Raw genomic sequence first — 24,318 nt, 5'->3', positions numbered from 1 at the left:
TTGAAAACCCATTCCTGCTGCCTCGCTCCCTTTCTCCCAGCACTGGAGAACTGGCTGACTCTTTTAGTCTGTCCCACCTCTGCCTAAATGCGTCACCATTACAAGCAAAGTTTCACCCCAGATGAAAGGACATTAACAATCATGTGTCCATATGAAACTGTAGTATATTTCAGGATGATCCATTGCTATAAGTATTTCTATTCTTTCCTTTTAAACTTTGCTTTAAAGCTACTTTAATGGTCTTTTTTCTTGGGTGTATTGAACTACTATAAATCTCTGTGGTATGTGAGTTCAGGGAGTTTCCATTCTATATGGTTCTGTTAAATTTCTCTTACTACAGCACACTCTTCACAATTAACTGTTGATTTCCTTTTCCAAATGTATTTGTTTTGTTCGTGCTTGATGTTTGTCAGGTTTTGCAGTATAGTTAGGGTACTAGGCTAGGACATGTTTTCAATTTCCTGCTCTAACACAGACTTACTGTGGGGCCTTGGACAAATCACTTAGGTACGTCTACACTGCAATGCTATTTTGGGATAACAGAGGTATCCCAAAATAGCTATCCCGCCTCTTTTGAATGTGTCCACTGTTACGAAATATAGCGGACGCACTATTTCAGCATCCCTGTAAACCTCGTTCCACAAGGGATGTTACGAAATAGTGCTTTATTTTGAAATTTGTCACCATGTAGACGTGCCAAATTGCAAAATAGCCTATTTTGAAAAAGAATCGAAATAAGATACACAATTTGCAAAGCGCAAATTGCTTATCTTATTTCAAGCTAAGGGTGTAGTCTACACACACCCTTTGTCTCTCTTTGTCTCAGTCCCCTAACTGTAAATATGCTCCCCATGCCTCAGTTGTCCATTTCTAGCAATAACTTAACCATATTAATAGCCCTTTTCTACATCACAGGGGTATTGTGAGCGTAAATGCATTAATAATTGTCATATGCTTTGAGAGGCAAAGCTCTGTTAGGTTTTAATATATTATTATTTAAGAGCCACGGCTCCTGGGAACAGATGATTAGTTGAAAATCTCAGCTTCATTTTTAAAAAATGTTTCTGCCCTCAGGGTTGCATAGAGAAGCCTGAAAAAGTGGCATGAGAGTACTCTTCTGGCTCAGAAACCGTAAGGCAAAGACTTTAAAAAAAACCATACTTTTTAAACCAATCTCATGATTCTCATGTCTTTCTGGCATGGTTTTTAATGCATGGGATTGGCATGGGAATAACAAAATGGGAATAATTGCTTTTAAAATAACAAAATCAGGATAAGCTATACTAGCTCTTTCTCAAATGTTTGGAACAACGCAGCTGTTTTTTCTTCCCTCTTTTGCTGAAATTCAGCAGTTATGTTTTTTATTCCAACTATTAATCTGTATGTCTCTTCAATTCTTTTTTTTCTCATGACATCAGTACGGCTATGGATCTCCATCCACTCATGGTAAGAAAACTGCTAGGTGTCCAAAGTCAATCCCCAAATATATTTTAATGCTATTATATCTCAACGTCTCCTTTGACTCATCTGCATGAAGGTGTTTCCTGGAAGTCTAGACAAACTCCAACAGCAATGAAAGGGTTGATAGTTTATTTATTGGTAGAACATTGAGATCTATGAGACTGCTGGACTCAAGAGAATTGGGATTGGGATAGAAAACTGTTCACATCAAGATTACTTGTATGAATGTTGTGTGGGTTGATAACTTGGGGATTTGTGAAAGTTATTGACACATGTTATGCTGTCTCTGATCTGTTGACTTCAGTTTCCAGTGCTGTGAATTTGGTATCCTTTGTAAATACAAACTTTTTTTTCTTATTAGAAGGACACACTGATCAAAATATAAGCTATTTACTGTGAGCATATAATATATGCACTTATATCCCTTGCATACATGCAGAAGTAAAATGTGTATTTCTTTCCAGCACGTGATCTAAATGAATGGCAAGTAGAAATTCAAGGAGCAGACCATTTGCAAAGAAGAATGAAAAGTGGATTTAAAGGAACTATGAAAAACAGGAAAAAAGGTAGCAATATTTTAAAGAAAATGTCTTGCTATAAGTTTATACAAAAATGGCTACCATTTTATGGTATGCAAACTTGTGCCTTCAAATATTGTAGTATTTTAATAAAGGCCTGAACAAAAGCACAGCGAATCTTTCTGCTGATTTCATTGATCTGTGGATCAGATCCTTAATTACTATTTACTATCTAAAAAATGCCAACTTTTGTCTCAGCAGAGGGGTTCTTTAATAATTCTGAAGTGATGCCTGAACTTTGTGTTTTGATGGCTGATGCAGGTTACAGTTAGTGACAAAATGAATAAATGTTTATCTCACCTTTAGTATTGACTGAATTTCCTGCATGTAGAATGGGAAATACTACAAATGCTATAGTAAAACTTAATTAGGATACCATTCCCCTCCTTTCCCCCATGCCCTAGTGTAATCCAGGATAGTAGTAATTCAAAATAATTGGCAGTAGACTATCAACCCAATAGAGAAAAATAAAGGAGGTAGGTTTTATTTTGGGAACCAAACTTTCATAGCCATGACATGCACTAATACCTATATGTGCAAAATCTGTTTGTCGTGAGTCTTGCACATTCTTTCCTGTACCAATCTCTCACCTGAACAAATAAGTGTCAATACCTGAAAAGTATTTGCACACATAGAAACACTCTGCACTTATGAACATTATTAGCATGAAACTTCTCAAGTGTGAAAATGTCTTTCAGTTCCTGGCCTTTAAATAACTCTTTTCCATCTTGGTACCCAATTTGCCAGCTTAGGTAGGCTCTCTTTCTTTGCTGGTATCTAGACAAGACAATTCTCTCCAAAATTCACTGGGAGTTTCTGTGTTTACATAGTGATTCTTTACAAATCACATCAAGAAAACTTTTGCTGGTTGCTCAGGAATTTGGAGGAATGGAGCTCAGAGTATGAAAAGGGAATGCAAACACAAGACTCAACATTGAAAGCAACTAAATGCTTAGCCAAAAGTATTGATGCATTGAGTAATCAATGTTAATCCACTCAAAAGGAAAATCAGAGTATCCAAGAACCAAATCAGAGCCAAGAACATGAGCTCTTAGGGCATTTCAACAAGCTGGCACATGCCAATCCAGCAGACTTTGTAGAAGATGAAATTCCTAAACACAATCAATTTTAGAATAGGAGAATAGTGTCAGATTGGCACTTCTTGGATACAGACATTCTCTATCCACAGAACAAAGGCCTCTTCTGTACCATAGGGTAGGCTGCAGTGTGCTGTAGAGCCAACCCTCTTACAAAGGCAATATTCTTGGAGATCCTGAATGATTGAAAACACAGACCGTTAGCAGATTAAAATTGCTTTAACTTCCTTTGAAATCAATGGAGTTACACTGATCACACCAGAAGACAATCAGGCTGAACATGAGGAAAGCACTACAGATACAAGAAATGAGCTCAATATTTCTTCAATCATGTGGGCTACGTCTAAACTGGCATGATTTTCCACAAATAATTTTAACGGAAAAGTTTTTCCGTTAAAAGCATTTGCGGAAAAGAGCATCTAGATTGGCATGGACGCTTTTCCGCAAAAGCACTTTTTGCGGAAAAGCATCCATGCCAATCTAGATGTGGTTTTGTGCAAGAAAGCCCCTATCGCAATTTTTGCCATCGGGGCTTTTTTGCGCAAAGCAGTTTTTAGCTGTCTACACTGGCCCTCTTGCACAAAAACATTTCCGGAAAAAGGCTTTTGCCCGAACGGGAACGTCAAAACATATGCTCAAGAAGCACTGATTTCGGACAGTAGAACGTCAGTGCTTTTGTGCAAAATCAAGCGGCCAGTCTAGACGCAGCCGTGGAGTTTAAGAAAGATAGAGAATTTTCTAATCTGTACTTAACACAGTACTATCTAGGTAGAAGCTCATCATGTCCATACGGTGCATCTTTTAGAAAAGCTAATGCTTAATTCCATGTTTATTGTTTATTTGTAATGAGGGCTGAGGGTGGGTGGATTGTCTAAAAAGCCATTATCAATTATTTGCAACGCGAAATATCCTCTTGGGATATATTTTGAAATGACAAGGTGCTAGGTAAACTCTAGTTCATTTCTAAAGTACAAATAATGTTCTTCTTGGTATCTCTGAGCCAGAGATAAATGGATGATTTCGCATTTTTCAGAGGGGAACTGAACATTCCATCAGAGTTTGTTATTTTTCTAGTTCCTCATGGTCAAACTGTGATGATGAGCATGACACAACTATAGGCTTTAGTCGGTGTTGTCCAGAGAGAAAGATAAATAGGGAGATTTCCCTTACCTTGCTTCAGTCTGACTACAGTGTAAAACATAAAACGCTACACTGTCCAACGCCGATTAAAGCCTATGGTTGTGTTGTACTCATCATCACAGTTTGACCATGAGGAACTAGAAAAATAACAAACTCTGATGGAATGTTCAAAATGTATCAGATGAAAGACCAAGTAGGGGATGAAATCTATCCACAGGGCATAGCAGTTGGAGTTACACAGCTAAAGGCTCAAAATCATATTTTCTGCTACACTGTGTGATGACACATTTGCATGCTTACAAGTATTGAGCTGAGATTTTAGCCACCTTACAGTTCACCATCCATCAAGGACAAGATCTGAGGAGGAGGAGGAGGAGGAAGAGAAGATTGGGGTTGCCACTGCTAACCTTTCATGAGGATTGTCCTGGCCTCTGCCCACTCGGTTCTTCCATCAGATGTCAGTAGACCAATCGGAGGCAGCCTCTCTTCTTCGTTCTCTGCCATTCTGACAATCTTTCTTAACTGAGTGAATAGATCCCCTTCGCTCAGACGGCGGAAATTAATGACAACATCCAAAACAAAGAACTGCAGGGAGATGATAAAGTCAGGAGGATCACAGCCAGATGGTACTGAGTTCTGTAATGGTGCGTCCACACTGCACCGTTATTTCGAGATAACTCACCAGGGGTTATCACCAGGCCTCACCAGGCCTCACCAGGGCCATTCTAAGTTATTCCTCTTGGGGCTCTAACTCAAGATAGCACATCTACATTAGTGAAGCCTGTCTTTGACTAATTTTGGGGCTTCCCTGCAATGTAGAAGTGCTATTTTGAAATAAGCTATTTCGGAATAACTGTTCTGGAATAGCTTACTTCAAAATAGCTGTGCAGTGTAGACGTATTGTAAGAGCACCTCTTGCCCCATGTGGGAATGCTATAGTCTGCCCAGTGAGAATTACATGGCTGAGGGACGTAGTGTGCTGATACTGTGCTCTCGCCTGTCTGGGTTTGAACCAGTTTAATGCCCCTGACTTCGTTGAGTGGCTCCTAGGGTGAGAGCAGAATAAGGCGCACTGTGGCTTCTACAGGGAACAGCAATGCAGAGCCCCATGCTATTTTAAAATAGCTGGGACCAGGGAAATTATTAACATGCTTCCAGGATTTAATTCCTTGGGTGTTTTTAATCTTATTCAAATAATGTGCACCTTATTCTGCTCTCACCCCCATGCAAATCAGGAGCCACTCACCCCCTTTCTAGAGAAACTGACAGGGTCTGAGTTAAGACCAGCTCAGACCTTTATCTACTAAAACTTCCTCTCCTGCCAAAAACAAAGCAAAAAAACCCAACCCCCCCCAAAACAAACAAAACAACCCCCCAACTCTACACCACACAGGACTACAGGTTGTACTTCCCTGGTCCGGCAACTCCCTGGTCCAGCAACATTCGCAGTCTGGCTCAGACCAGGGATGTTCCTGGACCACAGAGCCCAGGAACAGGGAGGTCTGGTGGCAGGGCAGGAGTGGTAGGGGGCACCAGCAACACAGCTGGGAGCCCAGTGGGGGGAAGAAAACGGGCGGCACAGTAAGGAGCTCCAGCCCCAGTGGCAGCCATGGAGCTCTGCCCCGGCCCTGTTCTGGTTCCAGCAGTCGGGGAGCTCCTGCCCCAGCCTCAGCTGCAGCCAGTGAGCTCTGGCCCCAGCCATGGAGCTCTGGCTCCTGCTCTCTGCCCCAGCCCTTGACTACAGAGCTCCAGCCCCAGTTGCAGAGCCAGGCAGCTGTGGAGTTCCAGCCGCGGTGCTCCATCCCCGGCAGCAGCACAGCCTGTGGCGTCTAGTGAGGAGCTAGGGAGCAGCAGGGGCCAGCTGGATCCCTAACCTAGTGGGCAGCATGGGCCAGGAAGGGAGACACATCCCCTGGTCCAGAAAATCCCCTTGCTTGGGACCAGTCAGGGTCTGTGGGTTCCAGACCACCAAGGTTCAACCTGTAGGCCTGATTCTTGATTCTGATCATTATCCTTCAGGTCCTTCAAATAGATTTTGACTGCTAGTTCCTTCCTCTAGACATGTCATGCCTCACTCTTCTTGCCACCCATAGGTTCCTTAATCTTCTGCCCTCTCATTATTACTCTTGATTGGCTCATTGTCCTGACCACACAGGTTAGAAGGCTGGGATTCCAGGGGTATTGCCTTATACAGACAATTACATGAGTCCAGGATTTCTCATGACATTGCCAATGATTCTGAAACGTTGACTTTTTCATCTCAATTCCAAAAGAAAACAATGTTAAAATGCCACAATCTTCTGGGGAAGAGAAATCCAATTTTCTGACCGGCTCTACTCCTTACAATGCATTAAAAAAGCAAAATCTTTGCCTTTGGAATGTACCATATTGTACTAAATGTCAAGGACTTGCAAACAAAATGCTGTATGGGAAGAATACTGTACTAGGTCCTTTCTCCTTCTATCCTCACTCTAAATTGTAAAGGCCGAGCACTTTGAGGCATGCCAATACCCCCAACATAGTTTTCGAGGTCAAAACATAAACATTTTAGTAAATGCACTTCATGTAAATTTGTTTGCCCAGCGGTGTTGCTTCTATGCTTGATAAGCTTTTTATTTGAATGGAAACCAAATGCTGTAGTATTTTCTCTAGCCTCTAATCTCTCCTCTCTGTAGCAGTGTGCTCCGAATGTAAACTGGGCTAAGAAAAAAACACCTCTGTGAGCTTCTTGTTAAAATGTTTGGCAGAACTAAGTATTGCCTTCAGGACTGAGCCCAGTGCCATCATGCATTGGACATTAATTGTGTTACTGGACCAATGATCATATTACATTGTTACCAAGAAAATGTACGCATGCTAGATTTCTGAAGGAAAGAAGAAAAGGTCTAGAACCAAAATGGTTACTCACCTGATTGTTACAAGCAACAATGATGTGCTCTGGTTCTGGCATTATGCTGCTTTTCTGGGCGACAAGAGTATCTTTGGTATGGCCTGGAAGACGATAGGAAGAAAAGAGTCCATAGTATTGCTTCATACAGAGAGGATGACCAGAGAGCTGTCCACGAGCAAAATCAACAGGAATAGAATTGCTGGAAAGAGAGGAGAAAAACAAAGCCAGAGAAAAGTAGAAAGAGAAAGAGAGAGGGACAGAAAGGAAAAGAAATCTAATCTGTCCTTTGTTCTGTTACAATTAGATTAGGTACAATACAAATGGAATAATAAAAACTAGATTACAGTGTAAAGAAATGATGAATTCCCCTTCCGAAGTTAAATACATCACTTCTGGCACATTCATGCATATTCATTATGCAACTGTATTTGCATCCAATGAATATATGTGGGTGACTCAAACAATATCAAGGCATGCAAATCAGTGACTGCAAAATATATTCATCATCTGTGAATATACAGTAAACTCTCACTTTTCATCATCCAACATAAAATCTTTCATATATGAAGCCCCACATATTGAGTTACTTTGCTGTGGAATATTTACTTTTCTGATTATGAATTTGAGTTTATGGTATAGGCAAAGCAGTAAAAATGAATGTAGTTGTCATTGTGGGGAGGGGCCACAGGGAAATTCCAGGCTTTATGGTTAAGACATTAGACCAAGAGAGTGGTTTAACTCCCAGGTCTGCAATAGACTTCCTTGGGAAAGTTATATAGGCCACATCTACACATTGCAGAAGATTGGTGCTCCAGAGGTTGATCTTCTGGTGTTCAATTTACCGGGTCTAACACAGACCTATAAATCAAATGCTGAGGGCAGCTCCAGCCAGCACCTGGTACTCTTCCTTTTGTGAGGAGTAAGGGAAGCTGATGGGAGCATTTGCTCTGTTGGCCTCCCACTGTGTGAATGGTGCAGAAAGATGATTTAAGATACACCAATTCCAGCTACATAATTAACATAGCTGGTATAACGTATCTTAATTCGACATTCTGCTGTAGTATAGACCGGGCCTTAGTCTCTTTGTACCTAGGTCTTCATCTGTAAAATGGGGATAATAATACTTCCTTTCTTTCCACCTTTGTCCTGTCTATTTAGATTGTCAGCTCGCTAGGCTTTCTGATGTAGTGAAAATCCAATGGATTCCCAATCTCAAATTGGGCCTATTTTTACAAGAGCAGTAAATAAATGGTAAGAAAACCTCTGATTATCATGATTTTAGGAAAGGGACATTATGCTATAGTATTCTGACAGAAAAACTTGCACTGATTTAATACAGGTTAATCTATGTTCTTCTGTTATAAATTTTTTTATACCTGAGTTATGCTTTGTTTGAAATACTTTACCCAAGCAACTAGGCTATTTACATAGCTAAAACTACATATGTTGGAAAGTTATGAACTGCTTTTGGATACTAGTTGTGTGCCTACTGTGTTTGCCGAAGTAATGATCCAAAAGATGCTAAGATTACAATGACAATCCTATAATTGTAACAGGGCAACAATGGATATTGGCAAGCACATTGATGATTATAATGAGGAAATATTAGTATTGGTATCCAAAGATTAGCAACAACCATAACACTTCATGAGTAAGGGAGTAAAGAATTATTAAAGCAACACAAGAAATGCTGTGATGAGTCTTCTATAGATCAAAGAAACCAGGTCAAAATATTAAAGATAAAATGTTACAACTTTGCTAAGCAATATGTATTCCTAGCTCTTCATAGATGTATACCATGCTGCCACTTAAAGATGTATTTTTAGATATGCAGGTATAGCATACAAATCTACAGTTTATCATAGACATAAGCATGTAGTCCTGAGCAACTGTGGTAAGTTTCTGAATAGTTTCAAACTCTGAAGTAAAAAAATCCAACAACTCCTTTAATTTCTTTTCTTATAGTAATTTCACAGGTGATGAGACAAAGATGATCAGATGTCCCGATTTTACAGGAACTGTCCCAATATTCTGAACTTTTTCTTACATAGGCACCTGTTACCCCTCTCACTGCCTGTCCTGATCTTTCACACTTTCTATCCGGTCACCCTAAGTGAGATCTCAAATGGCTAAATATCATCTTTGCCTTTCCCTGACCCAAATGAATGCTGGTCAGGATGTGTGACGAGGGGGCTCTCGTTATCTCAGGATCTAAAATGTTTCTTCCCTCCCCTGTGGTGCAGTGTGCTGTGTGTTGATTGTCTGCCGCATTCTACTCTTTGGTTGGATGCATTTCAGTGGTACTGTAGAATGAAGTTTGTGAAATTCCTTTGGATGAATGGTGCTATGGCAGTTATTAATGGTACTGTTCTCAAAGGGCGGGGGGGGGGGGGGTTGCAAACTTTGCTATGACATCACCACCACTGATCTGTGGCTGGGGAGGATGGATTCCTTAGGTAGGTCTGAAACAGTCACATTAGTCACATTTTTATGTTGAACTGTGTATCTGTCAGATGACTGACATGACTTATGAAGAATCCTCATTTGGCGCTGCATATGGTAATAAGAAAGGAGAAGCATGTAACGCTACCATGGTCTTGCCAAATCTACCAGACCTGAACAATTTCAGGTCCTCACACTGGTCCAGTGAATTACAACCTAATGCCATCTGATTTTGGATACCTCCAACCATTCCTAATTTGAGCTCTTTATATTTGCAATCAGTCCGTGATTCTATTTCCAAAATACTTACACATCCAATAAAGCTTTATAATCCAGCACTCCTGAAATGAGATTAGCAGCAAACCTGTAAGTAAAATATAGACATACCATCACTCTTTTGCTAGGCAGCAACTGTGTGCCATTTCTGGGAGTTCAGCCTGAGCCTGAGAAGGCCCATAAAGATCAATTATACTCTATAGCCTGACAGAGTCTGTCTCTTGGCAAGAACAGGGGGAAAAAACCCTCTGTGATTAATTTTAACATACACACACACAGAGGAAAAATTAGTTGACTGGTGTGTATAATTACACTGTGATGTATTTGTATGGGCATAGTGCCTAAGAGCTCTAGTCACGGACCAGGCCCCATTGTGCTATGTGCTATGCAAATAGAATAAAATGACAGTCTCTGCCCCACACAGTTTATAATCAAGTAGTAATGATATTTAACAGTTAAATCAATTTTGATTGGATACCTCAGGAGGCTATTTGGAAATAGCTGTTTACAGAAGGGATGGGTCTGCATTGTAGATTGGCTTCTCAGTAATATAAATTACTACCTGGTGTATAGAAGTTCTTGGTGTCCTGAAATATATATTCTTACTCCATAGCTGTGTGACAGGCACATGACTTCCTTAGACCGCGCATTTGCTATGTTTCTGAATGGCATCCTCTATGCTAAAAGTGTTTGCTTGTTACAGGTCACATGGTTTAGAGAAATGCAAAATGTAGTTTCATAGAAAAGAATGTGCACAGTGACTCTATTCAGTAACAAGAGGAAGCACGTTTATTCTAATGTTTAGTGTAGGTTTTAAAAAGATGTGGTGCACTGTCTATGCAAAATGTTAATATAATCCTGATAAGTTTCAAGGTTCTGGCTGTTTTTATAAAACTATAATAGCATAAATGCATATACATTTACTCTTTCAGTAAAGTGCATCTGGAAACTGCTAAAAGGAAATTGCAATATTTGAAAGTAGATTTGCTCTGTATTGCTTTTTAAAAAGGGGAAATGATTTGGTAAAGGTTAAGAATTGGAAACTTATTTTTAATAACATTTGGGGATGTATATTGTATACTTGGCTTGGTTAACATTGTTTATTCTTCATGTTTTCATTTTTAAAATAAATGTAGCTACTCTCAGCACTGGTCTCCACTAGGAAATTACTCCCATTATTCTGAAATAACAAGTAGAGTATCCACACTACCAAGCCTGTTATTTCGAAAAAAACGGGCTTGCTATTTTGAAACAATAACTCCTGCTTATCATGAGCAATAACGCTTATTTTAAAATTGTTATTTTGATATAGCATTTGTGTGGACACCCTGAGGCTACGTCTACACTGGCCCCTTCTTCGGAAGGGGCATGCTAATTTTGAAAGTGGGAATAGGGAAATCCGCGGGGGATTTAAATATCCCCCGCGGGATTTAAATAAACATGTCCGCCGCTTTTTTCCCGGCTTGGGGAAAAGCCGGAAAAAAGCGTCTAGACTGGCCCGATCCTCCGGAAAAAAGCCCTATTCCGGAGGATCTCTTATTCCTCTCTTTGAAGTAGGAATAAGAGATCCTCTGGAATAGGGCTTTTTTCCGGAGGATCGGGCCAGTCTAGACACTTTTTTCCAGCTTTTCCCCAAGCCGGGAAAAAAGCGGCAGACATGTTTATTTAAATCCCGCGGGGGATATTTAAATCCCCCGCGGATTTCCCTATTCCCACTTTCAAAATTAGCATGCCCCTTCCGAAGAAGGGGCCAGTGAAGACGTAGCCTGAGGGTATGTCTACACTACAGAGTTTTGTCAGAAAAATAGCCGTTTTTCCAACAAAACATGAGTTACATCCGCACTGTAATTGCGTTCTTCCGAAAGCAAATCAAAAGAACAGAGGGTTTTTTTCTGGCATTGGTAATCATCTTTCTACAAGGAAGAAGCCTTTTTCCGAAAGAGCTCTTTTGCAAAAAGATGTGCATAGATGGGGAAGAGGAAATTCTTTCGAAAGAAGAGGAAAGAGGAAAAAGCACAGGTACTCTGTGCCATTCTGTCCCTAGTAATCACAACTTAAATGAGAGATAGTGTCCATTCAGTGTGGATGCTGTCTTTCAAAAAAGCAGATCGCTTTTTCGATGCACTGTTGTGTGTGGATGCTCTCTTTCAGAAGAAGTTTTTCCAGAAGATCTCTTCCGAAAAAAGGTTCTTCCGAAAGAAGCCTGCGGTCTAGACACAGCCTCAGCTGCTGCTATTTTGAAATAATTGGGCTCCAGAGGCCTCTCACAGCTGCACTTGTGGCCACTCTGGCCACACCCCAACACCTCCAATGCCCCCCTTGTCCTGCAGAGTTTAAAGCTGCAGGCAGAAAGGAAAGGGCTTGTGGCACCAGGACAGCTCTGTGACCCCCATGCCACACAGCACCCTTCAGTGGAGCCATGGCCAACCCCAACATTCCCCCCTCAGTTACGCCCCTTCTCGCCCACAGGCTGTTGGCCTGGCTGGCACATTCCCATGCCTGCATGTCTCCAGGCTGTAGGGGTAGTGATGCTCCCCTGAGACATCCAGGCCCCTGCAGAAAAGTGCCCATGTCTGTGTAGGCAACAGACGGCCTCACTCGAAGCACATCGCCACCATCTGAACCGAGACCTTTGGTGTCAGCGCAGAGATTGGGGCTATGCTTCGTGCACAGTGTCTCCTGGGGTGACTGCCCTTGTCACTTTTCTTCACACCTGGCCCAGCTGTGAGCGTGGCACGTCTACCACTTCCCACGCCCACTCCAGGTTCTTCCCCCAATCTCTCCCCTGTTGTATAATCCCCCCATAAAAAGTCACAGTTGTTTGTTCAAACCAAAAAGCTTCTTAATTTGCTCTGCATGGGAGTGGGAAAGGTCAATACCAAAGATATTATTTGGATGCAACAGAGCTCCAGAATTCATTGTTTATACATGCAGCAGCAGGTATAATCAGGAGTAATGCAATTACTTTGGGATAAAAAGTAATTTTTGAAAACATTGTCTGTTAAAGTGATCCTTCCCGCAACCCAGTTTTCTGATTATACAATCAGCACTGCTGCTTATATATGGCCTAATTCTTCATGAGCCCTGCAAATGATTTTCTTCTAGTTCATGTTTTAATATTGTATCTCCAGGGGTACATCAACACTGCACGCTTATTTCGAAATAAGCTATTCCAGAAGAAATACTCGAAAATAGCTTATTTCGAAATAGCACGTCTACACTACAGAGAAGCCTCAAAATTAGTCCAAGGCAGATTCCCCTAATGTGGATGTGCTACCTTGATTTAGAGCCCCAGGAGACACTGGGGAATAATTACTTTGAGTGGCTTGGGAAAGGAGCTATTTCGAAATAGCAGCAGTGGAGTATCTACAATACTGCTATTCCGAAATAGCTATTTCAGAATAGGCGTTATTTCTCATGGACTGAGGTTTACAGAAGTCAGAATAAGCCATCCATTATTTCAAAATAACAGAATTGCTGTGTAGATGCTCGTTTTTTTTCAGAATATCGGCTGTTATTTCGAAATAACACTGCTGGGTAGATACATCCCAAGTTATTTTCTTTCAGCTCTGCAACAGTCTTCTGTATCAATCTGTTATCCAATAAAGCAGTCACTGTTGTGTTAGAATGGACTTTATTGTATTGTTGGAGGGTGTTGATTTCTCAGTACTAGTCCTTGGTATCCCAATTGTTGCCATTGCATTTTCAGGTTGTTTTGACTCTAACAAAGTTAATGCCTATTTTCCAGCATTTGTGCAGCCTTTGGGTACATGGTGGGAGATTAGGCAGTATACAAGCTTTTGCGCTTATATTTTTCCTTACTCATCAGTTCCCAGGAGATGCTAAACTGAGCATAAAAGTTTGTCTTGCATGGCACAAAAACCTCAGATTAGGGTGGCTGATATGTAGGTCTCTGCTACAGCTTGCTGAATTGTGTCTTTAGCATATTGGAGTCTCTTTCAGTCTAAGCAGCATGCATAGAGTCAGGATTTCATTTTCCAGCAAAGAGCTCTGGTTTGGGAAAGTTCCGGACAAGCAGTTTAAGATATCTCACAAGCATCCTTAGTTGCAAAAGTCCTATTAGTATCTATTGTTTAAAATGATAAATGAGATGGCAAATTTTTCTATTAAAAGTATCATTCTTAACATAAGGTTTCTGCATGCCTGAAACTAGAAGCTGCTTATAGCTATAGTATGTACAATAGGGAATGGTTTAATGACTGGCATCTCATTCATTCAAACAAGCTAGTTGTCTCTTTACCAGAATAGCATATTTTAAGGTTTTTTCCAGAGGCAAAAACTATGGTCTTTAATACATTACCTCAGCTGGTCATTTGTATCCTTGAAATGCTGATGAGCAAAGATAATTGCAGGGCTGGAATTGACTGGAAGAGCCAACCGGTTGTTAAGGTACATGTCATCCAACCAGTAGTTAAACACCTAAGGAAAGGGCATGAAACATCTTAGAACCAAGTAAAAGGAGTAGTGTGTGCATGTGTGTGTGTGTGTGTGTGTGTGTATAGGCGGTTGGTGACACTATGCATCAAACATGGGCTTTGATTAATAGGGCCATTGATCATTTTCAGTCTGGGCTCAGTGGTCTCAGCTCACTCTAAATCAGCCACCAATCCATTAACCTATCATTTAGTGTATGATAATTTACAGTGTGTACCATAAAAAGGTAAGACAGTGTATTGTATTAATACTTATATATTGTTCACAGAAAAGTATTTTTCAAAAACAATGGTAAGCATTTATTTCTTAATGGCATAAACTGTATGTTTAAGGATGAATAGAACAGAACCAGAGAAGGCTTCTCTTATGGAGACAGTTGCTACAAATGTTGGTTGATATTGCCTAGATGCCATTTTTATTATTGCTCAAGTACCCTGCGTGCGCTTACTGCTGTGCAGAATGGTGAGCTGTACATAGTCCTAGAGAACTTAACAAGCATAGACCCTGATCCTGCAGATAATAGTGGATGAGTGGAATCCTGAGCCTGCACAGAACCCCATAATAGTCAGTGGTCCACTAACATGCCAACAGGGCACAGATTTAGATATATAATACAGTTCAAAACAAACAATACCAGGGCCTAAATTTTCAAAAGTGGTGAGTGATTCAGGGTGCCTGAGTTTTTGTATGCCCAATAGGAGAAACCTCAAAGGTCCCTGTTGGCATGTGATTGGGATCAGTACTTGATCCACACAAGCACAAGTAATGACCTTCTAAGCACTTGTGTATAGAAATTGAAAATACAATAAAGACAATTTTCATGTCCCCAGCCACTGTTTCGTGCTGTGGCTGATCAACATTATTAGGAAGACAGAGAATTGTTTGGAAAATCAAGGTGTTTGTCTGAATTTATCGCTTTGAGTACAGTAAATAGAAACAGAGAAATTATGAAAAGCTAATTATGAATGTTTGCATCTGCTCTAAAAGATTTCCTTTGAGATTTTTTTTCAGTGCTATTGGAACAGATGCTGAAAATAACTCCTTCCCCCACATTCCCTGGAGTCTTCAGGAGAAGAGGCCAAAGCTGTATTCCTGGGAAGTTAAATTCCAAAATAAAATCATTCTAGTTTGTCTTCACAATTGAGTGATTAATTTTAATAGCCAGACTCTATGTTGCGATATTTCAGAAAAGCCTTATTTGTGGCATATCTATAATTTTGTACCCTTTAGATGGATCACATTTCTCATTTGAATGATCTTTTTCTTTAAATAGTGATCAGAAACACTTTTTTATTTAGTAAATGTATGAATTATTATTTTAGAAAAAGAATAACAAAAGGAGATTTGACCATTCAGTGCAGCTTGCACATGATATCTATGGCTGTGTCCAGACTCAGGGGTTTTTTCGAAAAAAGTAGCCTTTTTTCGAAAAAACTTCACCTGCGTCTAGACTGCAGCCGCATTCTTTCGAAATTAAATCGAAAGAGTGCGGCTTTTCTTTCGACGGTGGTAAACCTAATTCCATGAGGAAGAACGCCTTCTTTCGAAAGTGCTCTTTCGAAAGAAGGCGTTCTTGAAAGCAAACAGGCTTTTTAGAAAGAGAGCATCCAGACTCACTGGGTGCTTTCTTTCGAAAAAGCGGCTTGCTTTTTCAAAATTCCGCGTGCAGTCTAGACGCTCTCTTTCGAAAGAGGCTCTTTCGAAAGTATCTTTCGAAAGAGGCTCTTTCGAAAGAGGCTTGCAGTCTAGACATAGCCTATGTGTAGTCTCTATACCTGGGAGATAATTTTTTACTTAGATTTTTCCCTCTTAGTAGATAAGACGGATAAACCTTAATATATACAATTTTTCTAGTTTAGTCACAATTTCTATCACTCGTGCATTATCCAATATGCTGTCACAACTGCCATTTTCCAAATTGGCCAGTAGAGACAGCTTCAGAAAGGATGGCATGTAACTATCTGCAAAGATCAAACACAATTTATCTATAACCTATTGAACTTTTCCGGATTAAGAAGCAGAACCCTAGATTGTTTAAAGATTGAAGTCTTTAGAATGGAGCATGCAATATATCTTTCTGCAAAGAGGCTATTGTAGGGAAATCTGACAGAAAGGCAAATAATAGTCTTAAATAAAACATGTTCCCATTTATACAGCCCAGGATAATTTGACTTGATCAAGAATCAGACGGATTTGGTACCCAGTAGTACACTATGCCCACATTCCTTTTGTAGCCCCATCAGTTTGTGGAGAATGTCTAGCTCTCAAGATTTCCAAAGGCATGTGAAGTAGCGCTCTCTGCCTGCATGTGCAAATAGCTTAAAACAGTGAACTCTCCTCTTCCATCCTACTGAGCTGTTGACCCAAAGTCTAATGATGGCATTGTAAATATCTACATTTTTAACAATGCCACCAGCAAATCATCTTAGAAACATTCCACTCTGTCCTTCTGGGAATGTGGGTAGAAAAAGAGTAAAAAGCACCTGCACTTTTTAAACTAATCTAACTTCTGGCCTTGATCGCAGAAGGTGTTCTGATTTAGAGTAACCTGATCTAAAGAGTTTTCATGTACATCATGTTGTAGAACATCACAAATAAATTATAAATGAACATGCTTACACATAAGCCATTGATTTTCTAATATGCATTTGCTTACCCAGTTTCCAGTCTTCTCCCTTCTCTCTAGAAGTTTTTGCTGCAAGAATTCTCCTTCGCCTCCTGCAACTCCAAATTTTTCTACTATGGCCTCTGTCTTCCTAAATTGCTCATCTGGCACTAAGTGTTTCATGCTTTGTAAGTACATGTGCAAGGTCTGTTGCAACGGAGGGACTGGAAGCTTGGGCAGTGTCTAATGATAAAAAGATAGAGCACTAAATATTTTCAATCATTTGTAGTATTTGTTTTTGGTTGAGTTACAACAGTTGGTATGACTATTTTAGAGAAATATACAGGTTAAGACTGGTTTTAAGATGGTAATGTCTATGCTCAGATCCATACTTCTAGCTTTGCTCACATGCCATTTCTGTCACATATTTTTTGCACTAGCTGCTATAAAAATAGCATACAAATGTTTTTTTTTCTTTGTGTGTGTATTATAAAAGGTGGGCCAGATGAAGGCAACACTTAAAGCAATCTCCCTGAAAGAATTAAATTTCTCATTAAGGGAAGCCTTCCTGATGATGCAGGAATCTTAACAAGTTTAACATAAAATATGCAGAGATTCCTTTGGAATTAGTTGGTGCTGCCCTTCACATGCAGACTGATTTTAAGGAATAGATGCACAGAGCTTTTCTTTGAGGGTGACTAAAAGGAAAAATAGTAGTCCTGGGGGAATTCTTCAATTGTTACATTTGGAGCCATAGTAAAACTGCAGAATTCCCCCAGGACTGAAATATGGAATCCCAATGAGCTCTTTCTCTAGAAAAGAATTCAGACTCCTTAGGAAAACTTCCCTTTTGGACACCTTTAATTCTCCAGGGGAGATTCTTTTAGCTACATTCTATGTTTGGCTCATCGTTCTAATAATTCTGCATGCCACGAGGCAGTATCAATGCATTCAAGTGGCACCCTTGTAGATTTTAAATGTGCGGTGTCTTTTAGCAGTTGTGGTTTTGAACATTGTTGTAATTGTGTCACTTCAGTGGAGATGGATCAGTGACAATATTGACCTAACGTAAGATCTCTGGTGATGAGCATAGTTGCCTATATAGTAATGAATCAATGATGGCTCTCAAACAGCATTTCTTGGTGTTACCATGCATTACTGTCAGACAGTATCACTTTGTTTTATAAGATGGTATTAAGGAAAACAAATATGAGCTTTCATTAAAAATAAAAAGAGCAGAGAAGTCTAGCAGAGGAGGTAAACCATGCAGAGAACCATGGAAGGATGGAAAAATATTACGGATTTTGAGTAAAAATCAGAAATCACAAGAGTAGTCCTCTGATTGGTGTATGGTTGCCTCAGAGTCCTGAAAGCCATCCGTACCCTGCCATTAATATTTATCATTCAGTGGAGTGTTTGTCTGGATCAGTTCTTTAAATAGATACTCATTCTTTTGTTTTGGCTTTTGCCTGTTTCATAAATAAGAAGCCTTCAGATTGCTTTACCCTATCTGATATACTGTAAATTCATTTGTAATGGGTTTGTTCCTTTATCAGAGAGAATGTGAGTGAGAAACTAGTGCTGTGAACCAAGAACTGGGAACAAGGAACTCTGTGTTCAAATTCCAGCTCTACTACTGCCATCCAAGGCTATGGGAAAAGCATCACTTTGCCTCAATTTCCCCATCTGTAAAATGGGCATAATACTTAGTTACCCACGGAGAGTGTGATGAATTAATTTACAAAGACGAAGGGCTAATTTAGCCTCTAATTGGGCCTGGTGACAGGAGGGGACAAAGGGGAAGTTGCTCTGGGGCCCAGCAATGTGGCAGCAGTAGCAGCCAGAGCCCTGGGACTTTTTAATAGCTGTTGGAGCACCACTCCTCACACTGCGCATGGCTCTGAGTGCTGTGAAGGGGGCCCAGTGCTGCACTCCAGGTGATGCTTCAGCCTGTCTGTTGCCAGCTCTACCCCTCCCACCTAAGGTCTGGGGACGCAGAGCCAGCCCCTCCACACCTGGCCCGTGAGCCCGTGATGGCTGTCGGCTCCACTGCCTCCAATGCATGTATATACATTATAAATGAAAATGTAATTAAGTGGTCTAATTGTGATTTTTGTCCATTTGGAGCACAGTACAATCATGCAATCTCCTTTGGAATGTGTTTGAGCAGTTCAGTGGCAGTGGGCATAAAACATGGTATGTCCTGGTGATGTCAGGTACTCTGATTCCACCATGCTTTGTCCAAGTAAGATTGCTATTAGTTCCATAGCTTCACAAAGGGCAAAAGTTTCACACTTGATGGATGCAAGTAACTAATTTTGGGCATGCTCATCCAGACTTCTGACCTAAGTTCTGTAAATCATCTATTTATTTTAACATATTTACCCATACATGATTTGTATGTGAGAAACAGATAGGCCTGCACTGGTAAAAAAAAATATTTTGCCACTTCAGGTTTTGTTGTAAAGAATCACCTCTATTTTTGGTCTCTCTTTCTCCCTCTGTAGAATATGGATAATACATAACTATCTAGGCATGATCACAAGTGCCAAGTGAGGATGAATTGCTTGTAGTTTGAATACGAAAAGTGCTAAACTGGATTAACAGTCTTGTTGCAAGTGACCATTGTTTCCCAAAAATAAAGAAATAAGGTGAAGAATAGTGTTTGTATTCATCACTGAGTTTCATTTTGATAGTAATTAAAAAAACACCTTTCTTTAATCCAGTTCTGGTATTTAGTTTTGTCCAAAAAGAGTTACTTACTGTCTCATCCTTGCTGCATGCATCTTTTTCCTTCTGTGTGGATTTCTCTAAGACAGGCATCCTTGCATTTCTTTTGATATCTTTTACTGAGGCCAGAAACTGAAGCCACTTGAGGGTACTTACAGAGCTGAACACATCGGTTCTGAGAAGAGAAAAGATTTAAAGCCAAGTCAGTGACAGTTATTTATTACCAAAATATGCACAGTATATAGCGTTCCCTGTGCAATCATATACTGAAGCATAAGAATACAAAATGGAAAAGAAACAGAACTACAATATCTAAAGAAAACTGCATAGAATCCTTAGAATATTACTTTGGCATTCAATTTGTTGCATTTGTCTATAAATTCATTTCTGGAGAAAGATCCTGGGCACTTAATAGGTTCTCTTTTGCCAGTTTTGATACACTTCCTTTTGTCATGCTAATTTACCTTGCAGTATGTCACATGATTTCAGAGTAAGTCCTCGTTTGCAGACAGCTTTTGTACTAGTATAACTATGTGAGGTGGGGAGTGACTTTTTGCTAATATAATTATACCAGTACAACCCCGATTGTATTTCAATTACATTCAGCTCTGGAATGGCTTCCAAGTAAAGTTGTGGAATTTTTATCACTGGAGGTTTTTAAGAACAGGTTGGACAAACACTGGCAGGGATGGGCGAGGGTTACTTTGTCCTGCCTTGGCGCAAATTACGTAGCTTATTTTGAGTCCATTTTGAAATAGCTTATTTTAAAATTTGGTGCTGTCTACACCGCACTTATTTTGAAATAAATCGCTATTCCAAAATGTCCCTTATTCCTCGTGAAATGAGTTTTTCAGGGACGTCAGAATAACAAGCCCGTTATATTTCAAAATAATGGGCACGCTCAAAAGATGTGGAATGGCTATTTCAGGATACCTCTGGTATCCCAAAATAGGGCTGCAGTGTAGACGAAGCCTATGATTCTATGCCATCTTTGCTAGTCCAGTCTTTTGGCCTCTGCACAGCTCTGCCAATAAATTGCCATTTGAAATTCCTTCTGTTATTCCAGTTCAGAGGCTCTGATGGACGGACTAATGCTTGTGCCATATTGTGAGATATTTTAAAACACTGGTGGATTTCTACAGGCCCTTGGAATGAAAAACACCAAACTCTTTTTGATCTGTGATGTGCTTCAGTATAGAGACTATGAGGTGAAAGGCCACATTAACGCAGAGTACCACTCAGCTCCCGATATAGTAACTACAAAAATCTCAACAAGTATTTATGAAAATTAAACAAACAACATAAACTTAAAACAATTTAAACTTTCTGTAGTGCTTATTGAATTCTGTGCTGCATATAGCTGTGAAACTATGATGCTTTAGTTCTCTATATACTGCCTTTAAATTCATAAAAACCTATGTTCAAAGACAGAGCAGTCAGTTTGTCTTTGGAACTGCCACAGCCTGTACAGAAGAAACACACCTCTGGTGCTCTCACAGGCAGACTTTACTGTGTTTCTGTCTTTCCTTATTCTTTTATTTAAATTGAACTAAATGTCACCTAGTCTCAAAGTACATATTTGTTCTTTATCTGTGGAAAAATCTAGCAAATGCAAAGCACCTCGGGTTAGTAAAATTATAGAATCATAGAAATGTAGGCCTCAGAGAGACATCAAGTCCAGTCCCTTGCACTGGGTCAGGACTAAGTAATTGTAGATTATCCCTGACAGCTTTCTCCAGCCTGTTCTTAAAATCTTCCTGTGATGGGACAAACTCCCTTGGAAGCCTGTCCTAGGGTTTAACTACCCTTATAATTAGAAAGTTTCCCCTAATATCTAACCTAAAGCTCTCTTGCTTCTAATTAAGCCATTAGATCCTGTCCTTCATTTAGTGAACATGAAGAACAATATAAAGAAACAATATGCATCATGTACAAGGACTTGGAGTAATAGGGCAAAGCTTGCACCGCAGTTTGTTATGTTTTGTATTTTCAGTGGATAGAATCTTGTTTTCAGTTGAAAATGCTGTCAATCTAGTCTCTCTCACAAATCCTAAATTCACTTAAACGTTGTGCAAGAAAAACAAATGTTGCCCCTAATGATGGAAAATCCCAGGAAAAGAGAAAAGCAAGATAACTTTATGGTTACTTACTCTCATTAAAAGGAACATTGTTAAAATTATTGGGCCACAAATTAAGTAATTGATTATGGGTGGCTGAAATACCCTTACAGTTCCTTCAGTTAAGTCCATGTTGTTCAGCAGGAAGCTGCCATTTGCAGGAAACATACGATGTTCACCCTACTTCACACCAACAGCAAAAATCCACAGCAGAGGAGATTGCCCTTTTCTGTAGCAGCTAACAGAGAGACTGACCCATTTATGTGGGTTTGTTTCTGACTCATTATTGGAGTCAATAGATAGGTTTTAGCTATCAGTTAAAATTACTTCTTGCAATTTATACTGTAATAGTGTGAAGCTACCAACTGCTTACAACCAATCATGCTTATTCTCAAGAGCATGTACTGAAAGCGATGCATTTCTAGGGCTTGTTCGGTTATAAAATACTAAAGTCAGGGCTATTTAATGCCTACTTTAAACCTGGGAGTCACATGGCCATTGGCTTAATAGATGATGTTGACTGGGAAATCACAACCTTTATTATTAATTATTATTATTAAGACCTCTTATATATCTTTGTACCGCGTGAAATAAAGTCCTGGGATGAAGGGGAACATTTAGGCAGAATCATGTTGGAAGAACCTGGGCAGTGAAGTCCTTAAGCTTTCATTTCTTGAGACCTTTAAAGCTCCATTGCAAGAGAGACAAGCTAGGGGGGAATCCTGCATTAGCTATGAGATAGACCAAGCTAACCCAGTAGATCTTTTGCAGCCTCTCTCCATGAGCAACAGGCCTGATTCCCTCCAAGTGCCTCCTACAAGGTCCTGATCACCTTGAAGTCCCTTGGGCCTCGGTGGGGTTTGAAGGCTTTCAGCATTTTGTGGGGAACCCTGAGCACCTCAGGGACTTCTCTTGGTGCTGACCCAGCCTTTCAAGGGTTGCAGAGCTAGGCACAGAGTAGGAGATGGACACACAAGGTGAGCTGGGGAGGGAGGCTCAGAGGGCAGTAGCCCCTGGCTGGCACTGCCAAGACAGAACGAGAGCTACTGATGTAACCCCAGCGTCTAACCTCCCCCTGGCAGTGCCGGTGGGAGCCCCGCAAGTGCCCAAAGCTACTGGGATGCAGCGGCCGCTGGGCTGGGGCGGGCAGCAAACAGGTCGCTGCCCGAGAGGGAAGGAGGCAGAGGGAGTATTAGCCGGCGCCAGGCGGCCATGGGAAGGTCTCCGCACCAAGGCCTCCATCCTTTGGGCAACGCAGGCTGAGAGCTCCGCGCCTCAGGCTGCAGCAGAAGGGGAGACGAGGGCGCGGCTGGAGGCTCCGGGGCACAGGGCGGAGGGCTGCTCCCGCTGAGCAACCAGCTCTTCTTGCACCCCGGGAGCCCGGATCCCTCGCTGCGCCCCAAGCCAGCGGTCACCTGCAGCCGCCCTTGCCCTGCTGCCTTTTTCCAGCGGCTTCTCCGCCCCCTCTTGCCCGACAGCTGGAGGCGCCGCGGCGCTGAAGTTTCTGCGGCGAATGCGAAGTTGTGGCGCGGCAGATACCTGCCCGAGGCTGTCGCGCTCCGTGCCCGGGACGCACAGAAAGGCCCGGGGCCCCGCGTGGGGAGCTGAGGAGCCCGGGCCCGAGTCCCTGGCCGACGGCTTGTCATCGCCACTGGCCCTCCCGCTGGGCAATCACCCCTGATGGCAATAGCCCCGCCGCGAGGAAGCGCTCAGCCTGGGGCGCCGAGCCATGGCTGGGACCCTTTGGCACAGAGCTCGCCCGGGCGCCAGGCTCCGGAGCGCGAACTGGGCGAGGCTCTCGGTTACGTGTTTCAAAGCGCCCTCCTGGAAGCAGCCCGGTGAAAAGGTGCCAGGCGCGCTGCCGCGCACAGGGACTGACCGACCCTGGCCACGACCCCCCGCACCACGGAGTCGGCAGCGGAGCTAATTAACAGCCGCAATAAAACCCAAGCCCCTTCCCGCAACGGGGGGCGTCCCCGGCGTGTAGCGGCAAAGGCAACAGCCCCTGCCTGCCGAGCGGGAGCCGCGGAGCCGCCGGCTGGCCGGAGTGCCTGGGAAGGCGCACCCGCGCGGGGAGGGCGGCGCACCTGGCCGGCGCGAAGGAAGGGGAAGGCACAGACGAAAGGCGCCTGGCCCGAGCCCCGCCGGGCAGCGCCTGCCCCTCACCTGTTCCACCCCGACGCTCGAAGTCAGAGTTTCAAAGGCGCGGAGGGGCCGGGGATTTCAGGCGTCGAAGGGCGGCTCGCAGGCTCCGACGCGCGCTGGGCGCTGGTCAATGGGGAGGCTGCGGCGCCGGCTTTGGCTCTGTCCAAGGTACTTTCGTGCCTCCCTTTCCTTCTGGACACACGCGGGCGCGGGGCGAACCTCTTCGTGCAGCCTCCTGACTCCTCCCCCTCCCTTCCTATTCGCTCCCATCCGGCAACCCAGCCCCGCTCCGAGCCGGACGCCAGCTAGAGCGCAGCTTGCCTACAGGCGGGACAAGAGGCGCGCACCCTCCCCGCCGGGCCAGCCGCAGGGGCTGGGCGGG

The 24,318-nt window shown here is 42.0% G+C and overlaps 1 protein-coding gene across 1 annotated transcript in view; it reads right to left on the bottom strand.

Moving 5' to 3' along the window:
- Positions 1-24,109, bottom strand: part of CHAT (choline O-acetyltransferase) — a 47,392-nt gene extending 23,283 nt beyond the window's left edge. Inside the window, exons 1-7 of the mRNA XM_075934806.1 lie at positions 23,958-24,109; positions 19,708-19,849; positions 16,996-17,187; positions 14,206-14,324; positions 9,919-9,972; positions 7,185-7,365; positions 4,684-4,861 (exon numbers count right to left, since the gene is read on the bottom strand). Coding sequence (XP_075790921.1) covers positions 4,684-4,861; positions 7,185-7,365; positions 9,919-9,972; positions 14,206-14,324; positions 16,996-17,187; positions 19,708-19,767 — 784 coding nt within the window. The 5' untranslated portion in view covers positions 19,768-19,849; positions 23,958-24,109. The remainder of the gene's footprint in view (positions 1-4,683; positions 4,862-7,184; positions 7,366-9,918; positions 9,973-14,205; positions 14,325-16,995; positions 17,188-19,707; positions 19,850-23,957) is intronic.
- Between the last annotated feature and the right edge of the window lie 209 nt (positions 24,110-24,318).

This window comes from Pelodiscus sinensis, chromosome 8 (assembly GCF_049634645.1).
Source record: "Pelodiscus sinensis isolate JC-2024 chromosome 8, ASM4963464v1, whole genome shotgun sequence".
Lineage (NCBI taxonomy): Eukaryota > Metazoa > Chordata > Testudines > Trionychidae > Pelodiscus > Pelodiscus sinensis.
This window is presented reverse-complemented; position numbering and strand designations above follow the sequence as displayed.